The sequence below is a fragment of the Mytilus trossulus genome, chromosome 5 (assembly GCF_036588685.1).
Source record: "Mytilus trossulus isolate FHL-02 chromosome 5, PNRI_Mtr1.1.1.hap1, whole genome shotgun sequence".
In the NCBI taxonomy this organism is placed as follows: domain Eukaryota; kingdom Metazoa; phylum Mollusca; class Bivalvia; order Mytilida; family Mytilidae; genus Mytilus; species Mytilus trossulus.
In genome coordinates, this window is record NC_086377.1 from 73,516,262 (window position 1) to 73,527,638 (window position 11,377).

Here is an 11,377-nt window from a genome sequence, read left to right on the forward strand (position 1 = left end):
AAATTTGGTCCAGTAGTTTCCGAGGAGAAGATATTTGTAAAAGTTAACGACGGACGAAGACACCGGACGACAGATGGCGGACGTGAAGTGATGAAATGTAATGTGGCTACCTTTATTTGAAATGAAATCTATACACAGGTTGACAGCATACTTAATATTTTGTAAAGATGTGCTTTTTGTTTTAATATAAGATTATTACATATTTGCATAAACATGTAAATCAACCTTTCCGCACAGAGGTATGCATTATATACACATAAAAGGAGATGATGTGATGTATATACCTAGGAGATACCAAGCTGATGACACAAAAAATAAGAGACATCCAACAGATGAGAACACAGATTTTAAACATTTGTCTTTCACATATGCCAACATGTATATTAGGCAACAAGCTTGGAATTGTCAACTTACACTGTTAACTGATAACAAATACTACAATGACATTGAAAACTACAGGCAACCGTTTTATTGTAATTTCTTTGTACCAAGTTTGTTTTGTCTCTTATACTCTGTGAATATCTTTTAAAGTAAGACAAGACTATTTACCTTAAAAAAGTCTATCACTTCTTTCTTCTTCTCTTCAGAACAATACTCTGATATTGTTACCAGATCATAAGGAGTCTTACCCTGAAATACAATCAAATAATCTTTCATTAATTATACACATATATATCTTTTATTTCAAAAACTGTAAAACATTAAATAATAGGTAACTGTTGCATAAATTTTACCTATGCAATGCAGAATGTTGTCTTATTTATATATACTTGAAATAAGAACCAGTGCACCTAAACCAACAACAAATATAAAGTGTCATTATAAAGAGATCAATGAATAATTTGAGATTTTGCTGTTAAAGAAATTATTGAATGATTGGTGTAGGGTGTGTGGGTGAAATGTGATAAGATGGATTATAATCAAATGGTAGTTTTGTTAATAGTGTATGATTGGTGTAAGATGTGTTGCTGGAGTATAATTAAATGGTAGTTTTGTTAGTAGTGTATGATTGGTGTAAGATGTGTTGCCGGAGTATGCTGAGATGGTAGTTTTGATAAAAGTGTATGATTGGTGTAGGGTGTGTTGGTGGAATGTGATTGAATGGTAGTTTTGTTAATAGTGTATAATTGGTGTAAGTTGTATTGGTAGAATGTGATTAGATGGTAGTTTTGTAAACAGTGTATGATTGGTGTAAGATCTGTTGGTGAAATGTGATTAGATGGTAGTAAAGTGTGTTGTTGGAGTATGATTAGATGGTAGTTTTGTTAAATAGTGAATGATTGGTGTGAGGTGCATTAGTTGAATGTGATTAGATGGAAGTAAGATGTGTTGCTGGAGTATGATTAGATGGTTGTTTTGTTAGTAGTTTAGGATTCGTGTTAGGTGTGTTGGTGGAGTATGATGAGATGGCAGTTGTGTCAGTAATGTAGGATTGGTGTTAGGTGTGTTGGTGGAGTATGATGAGATGGTAGATGTGTCAGTAATGTAGGATTGGTGTTAGTTGTGTTGGTGGAGTATGATGAGATGGTTGTTGTATCAGTAATAAGTGTAGGATTGGTGTAGGGTGTGTTGGTAGAGTATCATGAGATGGTTGTTGTGTCAGTAGTGTAGGATTGGTGTTAGGTGTGTTGGTGGAGTATGCGGAGATGGTAGTTGTGTCAGTAGTGTAGGATTGGTGATAGGTGTCTTGGTGGAGTATAATGAGATGGTAGTTGTGTCAGTAATGTAGGATTGGTGTTAGGTGTGTTGGCGGAGTATAATGAGATGGTTGTTGTATCAGTAGTGTAGGATTGGTGTTAGGTGTTTTGGTGGAGTATGATGAGATGGTAGTTGTGTCAGTAATGTAGGATTGGTTTTAAGTGTGTTGGTGATGTATGATGAGATGGTAGTTGTGTCAGTAGTGTAGGATTTGTGTTAGGTGTGTTGGTGGAGTATGATGAGATGGTAGTTGTGTCAGTAGTGTAGGATTGGTGTAGGGTGTGTTGGTAGAGTATGATGAGATGGTTGTAGTGTCAGTAATGTAGGATTGGTGTTAGATGTGTTTGTAGAGTATGAGATGGTAGTTGTGTCAGTACAGGGATGATTCCAGGTGTTTTCAAATGGATCCCTTGAATATCAAATTGGGAATTTTTATCCCAATTGGGATTTTTTTATGCCGATACAATCTTAGACGAAATAATATCATTTTCCTGTAAAAACGGAAAATGTATAGTTAGTTTCACCTGTACATGTGTACACTGATTGAAGAAGTTATTGGATTGAGACCAGGGAAGTTGCAATACATGAGTATCATTGCACATGATGCACTATCGTCTTAACTTTGGTAAACGAGGTCTATTACAAAAACATATATACCAGCTAACATAAACCTAATGGCCAGCTGTTTAGCTATTTATTCGAATTTCAAATTCTCTCATAATATATAAGATATCTTATATAATATATGAGATTTATATCAGATATCCTATATAATATATAAGAGATCTCATTTAATATATGAGATATCTTATACAATTCATTTTTAAAAGCCATCTTATATATTATATGAGATATCTTTTATATTTAATAAGATATCTTATATATTCAATAAAGTTTTAAAACTTTATAAGATATCTTATAAAGTATATGAAATATCTTATAAATATTTTTCATATAAGATATCTTATATAGTTAATTGGATACTAGTATCATATTTAGAAAATTATATAAGATATCTTATAAAAGAGGGACGAAAGATACCAAAGGGACAGTCAAACTCGTAAATCTAAAACAAACTGACAACGCCATGGCTAAAAATGAAAAAGACAAACAGAAAATTAATAGTACACATGACACAACATAGAAAACTAAAGAATAAACAACACGAACCCCACAAAAAAACTAGGGGTGATCTCGGGTGCTCCAGAAGGGTAAGCAGATCCTGCTCCACATGCGGCACCCGTCGTGTTGCTTATGTGGTTACAAATCCGGTAAATAGTCTAATTCGGTAGGTCAAATTCATGAAAGGGAAGGGGATTGTAGTTACGACGTAAGGAACATATCCGATATCATTTGTGAAACGGTTATTCCATAACGGTCAACCAACTCATGATGGCGTCCGTAAAATTTACGAAGGGATGATTTCAACTTCACCATTTGGAACTCTTAGGTTTAATAGCTTCCTTGTGAGCAGTAACCCTCTATCAAAAAAATCATGATAGGAAATGCAAGCACGGGAATATCGTATCAATTGGGAGATATATACCCCGTATGCAGGTGCTGCTGGAATGTTGCTACATAGAAATGGAAAGTTCACAATTGGAAAGCTGAAATCATCTCTTTTGTCGTAAAGTTTTGTCTTCAACCGACCCTCATTGTCAATTTCTAGATGTAAGTCAATATATGAAGCAGACTTAACTGTATCTGTAGTATCCTTTATCTCCAATTCGATGGGATAGATGCGATCCACATAGTCACCAAATTTTGAATTGTTTAGTGAAAGAACGTCATCTATATAGCGGAAAGTAGAGTTAAAGATTATATGAAATATCTTATAAAGTTTATGATATATCTTGAGGTTAGATTATATAGCAAAACGGCTGCCATATTAACCACTGAAAAAAATCATCCATTGGGTATTTTTTTCAACAGATCATCTGTATAAACTTACCTTGATTTCAAATGGATTTCAGATTGAACTGGCCAATTGTCGAATTAAGAAAAGCAATTACAAAAGTTTATTACTTTAATTGATAAGATATTTAAAGCAATTGAACCAGTGAACTTTAAAATTATTTGGATAATTTTTATCTTTTGAAACAGTTCCATCATGATGACATCGTATTTCAGGGAGGGGGGGGGGGGCTCATTTCATGAATGGTCTATCATCAACATTATTTTCAACAAAAACATAACGGGCGATCTGCTTTTACGAGATCTGCGCCCATTAAAATGTATTCATCAATGTTATACAAAAATTTGAATTTGCTCTTTGTCGAGGTCTGCTTTGACACCCTTTTTGTCAAAAAGCATATTTTTGATCAACCTGCTGAGCGATCTATTTATTTGAGATCAAATTCTGCCATAATATTTTAACCAATTGAATCCGGCTGCTAAAATTGTTTACCTCATATTGACATAATTAAATCGTTGTGAATAAAATGCGATCGTAGTCAATATTCTTATGATATCCGGATTTTACTACGTTTTGACGACAAACTATGATAAATTATAGTTGCCGTGATCAGTGACAGAAACTTTTCCGGAAATACCATTTTTTTTTTTTTTTTCCTGAATTGGGAATCATCCCTGCAGTAGTGTAGGATTAGTGTAAGGTGTGTTGGCAGAGTATGATGAGATGGCTGTAGTGTCAGTAATGTAGGATTGGTGTTAGGTGTGTTGGTGATGTGTGATGAGATGGTAGTTGTATCAGTAATTTAAGATTAGTGTAAGGTGTGTTGGTGGAGTATGATGAGATGGTAGTTGTGTCAGTAGTGTAGGATTGGTGTTAGGTGTGTTGGTGGAGTGTGATGAGATGGTAGTTGTGTCAGAAGTGTAGGATTAGTGTAAGGTGTGTTGGCAGAGTATGATGAGATGGCAGTTGTGTCAGTAATGTAGGATTGGTGTTAGGTGAGTTGGTAGAGTATCATGACATGAGTATGATGAGATTGTAGTTGTGTCAGTAGTATATGATTGATGTAGGGTGTGTTGGTAGAGTATCATGAGATGGTAGTTGTGTCAGTAGTGTAGGATAGGTGTTAGGTGTGTTGGTAGAGTATTATGAGATGGTTGTTGTGTCAGTAGTGTAAGATTGGTGTTAGGTGTGTAGGTGATGTATGATGAGATGGTAGGTGTGTCAGTAATGTAGGATTGGTTTAGGGTGTGTTGGTAGAGTATCATGAGATGGTTGTTGTGTCAGTAGTGTGGGATTGGTGTTAGGTGTGTTGGTGGAATATGATGAGATGGTAGTTGTGTCAGTAATGTAGGATTGGTGTTAAGTGTGTTGGTGATGTATGATGAGATGGTAGTTGTGCAAGCAATGTAGGATTGGTGTTAGGTGTATTGGTGGAGTATGATGAGATGGTAGTTGTGTCAGTAGCGTAGGATTGGTGTTAGGTGTGTTGGTGGAGTATGATGAGATGGTAGTTGTGTCAGTAGGGTAGGATTGGTGTAGGGTGTATTGGTGGAGTATGATGAGATGATAGTTATGTCAGTAATGTAGGATTTGTGATAGATGTGTTTGTAGAGTATGAGATGGTAGTTTTGTCAGTAGTGTAGGATTGGTGTTAGGTGAGATGGTAGAGTATCATGAGATGGTAGTTGTGTCAGTAGTATATGATTGATGTAGGGTGTGTTGGTAGAGTATCATGAGATGGTTGTTGTGTCAGTAGTGTAGGATTGGTGTTAGTTGTGTTGGTGGAGTATGATGAGATGATAGTAGTGTCAGTAGTATATGATTGATGTAGGGTGTGTTGGTAGAGTATCATGAGATGGTTGTTGTGTCAGTAGTGTAGGATTGGTGTTAGGTGTGTTGGTAGAGTATACTGATATGACTGTAGTGTCAGTAATGTAGGATTGGTGTCAGGTGTGTTGGTGATGTGTGATGAGATGGTAGTTGTATCAGTAGTGTACGATTGGTGTTAGGTGTGTTGGTGGAGTATGATGAGATGGTAGTTGTGTCAGTAGTGTAGGATTGGTGTTAGGTGTGTTGGTGGAGTGTGATGAGATGGTAGTTGTGTCAGAAGTGTAGGATTAGTGTAAGGTGTGTTGGCAGAGTATGATGAGATGGCAGTTGTGTCAGTAATGTAGGATTGGTGTTAGGTGAGTTGGTAGAGTATCATGACATGAGTATGATGAGATTGTAGTTGTGTCAGTAGTATATGATTGATGTAGGGTGTGTTGGTAGAGTATCATGAGATGGTTGTTGTGTCAGTAGTGTAGGATTGGTGTTAGGTGTGTTGGTAGAGTATACTGATATGACTGTAGTGTCAGTAATGTAGGATTGGTGTCAGGTGTGTTGGTGATGTGTGATGAGATGGTAGTTGTATCAGTAGTGTACGATTGGTGTTAGGTGTGTTGGTGGAGTATGATGAGATGGTAGTTGTGTCAGTAGTGTAGGATTGGTGTTAGGTGTTTTGGTGGATTGTGATGAGATGGTAGTTGTGTCAGTAGTGTAGGATTGGTGTTAGGTGTGTTGGTGGAGTATGATGAGATGGGAGTTGTGTCAGTAATGTAGGATTGGTGTTAGGTGAGATGGTAGAGTATCATGAGATGGTAGTTGTGTCAGTAGTATATGATTGATGTAGGGTGTGTTGGTAGAGTATCATGAGATGGTTGTTGTGTCAGTAGTATATGATTGATGTAGGGTGTGTTGGTAGAGTATCATGAGATGGTAGTTGTGTCAGTAGTATATGATTGATGTAGGGTGTGTTGGTAGAGTATCATGAGATGGTTGTTGTGTCAGTAATGTAGGATTGGTGTTAGTTGTGTTGGTGGAGTATGATGAGATGATAGTAGTGTCAGTAGTATATGATTGATGTAGGGTGTGTTGGTAGAGTATCATGAGATGGTTGTTGTGTCAGTAGTGTAGGATTGGTGTTAGGTGTGTTGGTGGAGTATGATGAGATGGTAGTGGTGTCAGTAATGTAGGATTGGTGTTAGGTGTGTTGATGGAGTATGCTAAGATGGTAGTTGTATTAGTAGTATATGATTGATGTAGGGTGTGTTGGTAGAGTATCATGAGATGGTTGTTGTGTCAGTAGTGTGGGATTGGTGTTAGGTGTGTTGGTGGAGTATGATGAGATGGTAGTTGTATCAGTAGTGTAGGATTGGTGTTAGGTGTTTTGGTGGAGTATGATGAGATGGTAGTTGTGTCAGTAATGTATGATTGGTGTAAAGTGTGCTGGTGATGTATGATGAGATGGTTGTTGTATCAGTAGTGTAGGATTGGTATAGGGTGTGTTGGTAGAGTATGATGAGATGGTAGTTGTGTCAGTAATGTAGGATTGGTGTTAGGTGTGTTGGTAGGTTGAGGTCAAGTGAAAACTGTCTGACGGGCATGAGGACCTTGCAAGGTACGCACATACCAAATATAGATATTATAAAAGATAATTTAACATTACAAACATTTTTTTTCAAGTAGTCACTGAACCATGAAAATGAGGTCAAGGACATTGGACATGTGACTCGCGGAAACTTCGTAACATGAGGCATCCATATACAAAGTATGAAGCATCAAGGTCTTCATCCTTCTAAAATATAAAGCTTTTAAGAAGTGCTTGATCAGTATCCCTATGCCGAGCTTTCTGAGATTAAAGTCGCAGGCTCGACAAAAAATAAACAGTTTTAAGGGGCCTCGCGGGTCTAAATCATTTTTTTAATTTAAAAAAATTGGGGTCACCGTTCATTTACGCTCACAATCTGCCGTCGAAAGAAGTATACATTTTTGTTAATGTCCTTTTTTCTGTTGACCTAATAGGGGAAATAGTTGTAATATCGAAATAAAAAAAGAACTAAATTACAGAAATCGCTTAAATTTTACAGTTATTTAGTTTATGTACAGCTTTTTCAAAAACAACAATAAAAAATATAGGTCACCAATGAGTAAATTTAACATATTTCTATTTTAATGCCAAACAAGAGGCTGTCACAACGACAGCAAACCGGATTTATTAACATTTATTTGTGTCCTGGAAATATCACAAGAACCATTACTCCTGAACGGTAAAAGTCAAAAACGTCATTATTGAACTTGACCTATATTTTGTCATCAGTAACAACATATAAAAATTTCAAAAGCTTTGGTTGAATGGTTCATGAGAAAATGCACGGACACGACTGGAAACACTTTTTTTCAATCTTTCAAGAACCATAACTTCTGAACGGTAAAAGTCAAAATCGTCATAATTGAACTTGACCTCCATTTTGTCATCAGTAACAACATATTAAAATTTGGGAAGCTTTGGAAGAACAGTTCATGCGTAAATGCACGGACATGACTGGAAACTCCATTTTTCAATCTTTCAAGAACCTTAACTCCTGAACGGTAAAAGTCAAAATCGTCATTATTGAACTTGACCTCCATTTTGTCATCAGTAACAACATATTAAAATTTGGGAAGCTTTGGAAGAACAGTTCATGCGTAAATGCACGGACATGACTGGAAACTCCATTTTTCAATCTTTCAAGAAACATAACTCCTGAACGGTAAAAGTCAAAATCACCATTATTGAACTTGACCTTCATTTAGTTGTCAGTAACAACATATTAAAATTGTAAAAGCTTTGGTTGAACGGTTCATGAGTTAGTGCAGGGACAACATTTGATTGCCGCCCGCCCGCCCACCGGACTACCCAACCACCCGCCCGCCGTACATCCCCAAATCAATAACCGACATTTTTGTCACAAAAATCCGGTTAAAAATGGCATTTTTGCACCAAAGGGAGATAATTTGGAGCTTTATCAATAATATCTACATTTTAAAAGTCAACTGAGGCCAACAAGAATTGATTTTTTGGAATGATTCTTGTACCATAATGATAAAGTAATAACTACTTAAGGTAATAAATGAAATTAGTAATGAAAAATTATTGTTAAATTTTTTTTCTGAAAATCTTATACCCGTGAGCCTCCTTAAAAAAACTGTGTTCATCCATTAAGTGTATTAATAAAAAGGTGTGTCCCTCCATGTTAAAGTTACGCACAGACTGATTTCTTCATATTTAGTTTAACCTGTTTATTATACAGGTATTTCATCATAAACTTAAAAGTTGTACTTTATTATATTTTATCTGCAGCTGTTTAACCTCAACTATTGTATTTGTATTTATATTGTAATTGTACTTCCTCAGTTGACTTGTATTTAGTTTTTAGAGAATAAAATAACTATCTATCTAATAAGAATAAAACGGAATGTTACCTCCAATGATTTCACCCAAGGACTGCATCCTTGATCTATTAAACATTTTGTTATATCAATCCGTCCATCCTCAGCAGCATAATGTAAAGCTGTTTGTCCAAACTATAACAATATAAAAATATAAACATGTTAATGGTGTGTGATAACAAAATCATGAGAGGAGTCAAACAATTTACCAAATGTAAGAAATATAACATCGGGTAAGAAAATATCCAATGATACTTGTGCATAAACTATTAAATGGTATATTAAGATATATATATAAATTCAATGCATATTTTCTGATTCAGTGAAACAAAAAAGGTAAAAAAATAGTAAACTCTTAATTATTTAAATGTAACCAGTCAAATAATAGCAACCCTCACTTTATATAAGTCTCACAAGTATTTGTTGTCTATTAACAACATGATTTTATGTTGATTCAGTAGAATGATCAAAGTTGAAAAAAAAAACTTTTTTCAAAAAACATTAAAACGAGTTGTATTTTCTGATTAAGTACGAAGAGACAAGAAAAATAAGACCCCACTTTATATAATTCTGTCAAGTATTTGTTATTTTTAAAAGACATTTTACATTAAATCTGTAGAATTAATGTGATCTGACTTAAGATGTTAACACAACTTGATCTCATCAACTTCTCATTAAAATCAGATGTTTACAAAATAATTTTTCGTCAGGAAACAAAATAAAACATTTACTATCTGATTCAATTCTGTGTTACGAATAAAATGAGACCCCACTTTATATGATTCTATCAAATATTTGTTGTCCATTAAACCTGTCTGATTAACAGTATTTTGTGTAGATTCTGTATAAAGTGATGTTTGGTCAGAGTAAGGTCATTATATCTATCATTACGTTGTCTGTAGTCTCTAACTGACTGCCGTGAGTGACCAGGTAAGTCACAACCTCCAGGTGTCCTAACTGAGCCGCCAACATTAATGGTGTCCATCCAGTCTGTAATATCAACATATAACAGACATCAAAACTTGTGTCATAAACTGGACAATGTTGTGTAATAAATATAAACAAAATATATATCACATGAATCAGTGGTCAAAACTGAATAAAATGACCAGTCACACTTTTATTTATATTCTACATAAACAACAAATAAACAACATGTTTTATTGTGAAATGTCAGAACTTCCATCAGAACTGTCAGGTTAAAAAAAAAACTTTTTTAAGAAACATAAAAAGGAGTAATATTTTCTGATTCAGTACGAAGAGACAGGAAAAATAAGACCCCACTTTATATAATTCTGTCAAGTATTTGTTATTTTTAAAAGATGTTTTACATTAGATCTGTAGAATTAACATTATCTGACTAAAGATGTTAACACAACTTTTTCTCATCAACTTCTCATTAAAATCAGATGTTTACAAAATATTTTTTTTGTCAAGAAACAAAATAAAACCTTTACTATCTGATTCAGTTCTGTGTTACGAATAAAATGAGACCCCACTTTATATAATTCTAACAAATATTTGTTGTCCATTAAACCTGTCTGATTAATAACATGATTTTGTGTAGATTCTGTATAAAGTGATGTTTGGTCAGAGTAAGGTCATTATATCTATCATTACCCTGGTGTCTGTAGCGTCTAACTGACTGCCGTGAGTGACCAGGTAAGTCACGACCTCCAGGTGTCCTCCCACAGCCGCCCACATTAATGGTGTTATTCCATTCTATAATATCAACATATAACAGACATCAAAACTTGTGTCATAAACTGGACAATGTTGTGTAATAAATATAAACAAAATATATATCACATGAATCAGTGGTCAAAACTGAATACAATGACAAGTCACACTTTTATTTATATTCTACATAAACAACAAATAAACAACATGTTTTATTGTGAGATGTCAGAACTTCCATCAGAAATGTCAGGTTTAAAAAAAAACTTTTTTCTAGAAACATAAACAATATTTATATCAATGGACTCAGCTGGACAAGACAATTAAAATGAGACCCCACTTTATATAATTCTAATAAATATTTGTTGTCCATTAAATCTGTCCGATTAACAATGATCAAAGTTAAAAAAAAAAATATTAAGAAACATTAAAACGAGTAATATTTTCTGATTCAGTACGAAGAAACAAGAAAAATGAGACCCCACTTTATATAATTCTGTCAAGTATTTGTTATTTTTAAAAGATGTTTTACATTAGATCTGTAGACTTAACATTATCTAACTTAAGAAGTTAACACAACTCGTTCTCATCAACTTCTCATTAAAATCAGATGTTTACAAAATAATTTTTCATCAGGAAACAAAATAAAACCTTAACTATCTGATTCAGTTCTGTGTTACAAATAAAATCAGACCTCACTTTATATAATTCTAACAAATATGTCTGATTAACAGTACTTTGTGTCGATTCAAAGTAATGATCAAAGCTTAGAAAATTATTTAGTGGTATTTCCGTGTAAAATATTGGGTGTCTACCAGCTGCTTCATATCATATGAG

At 34.5% G+C, this 11,377-nt stretch overlaps 1 protein-coding gene across 1 annotated transcript in view; it reads right to left on the reverse strand.

Moving 5' to 3' along the window:
* Positions 1-10,567, reverse strand: part of LOC134718288 (uncharacterized) — a 36,086-nt gene extending 25,519 nt beyond the window's left edge. Inside the window, exons 1-4 of the mRNA XM_063580780.1 lie at positions 10,484-10,567; positions 9,755-9,853; positions 8,897-8,998; positions 550-630 (exon numbers count right to left, since the gene is read on the reverse strand). Of these exons, the coding sequence (XP_063436850.1) occupies positions 550-630; positions 8,897-8,998; positions 9,755-9,853; positions 10,484-10,567 (366 nt within the window). The remainder of the gene's footprint in view (positions 1-549; positions 631-8,896; positions 8,999-9,754; positions 9,854-10,483) is intronic.
* Positions 10,568-11,377: the final 810 nt, after the last annotated feature.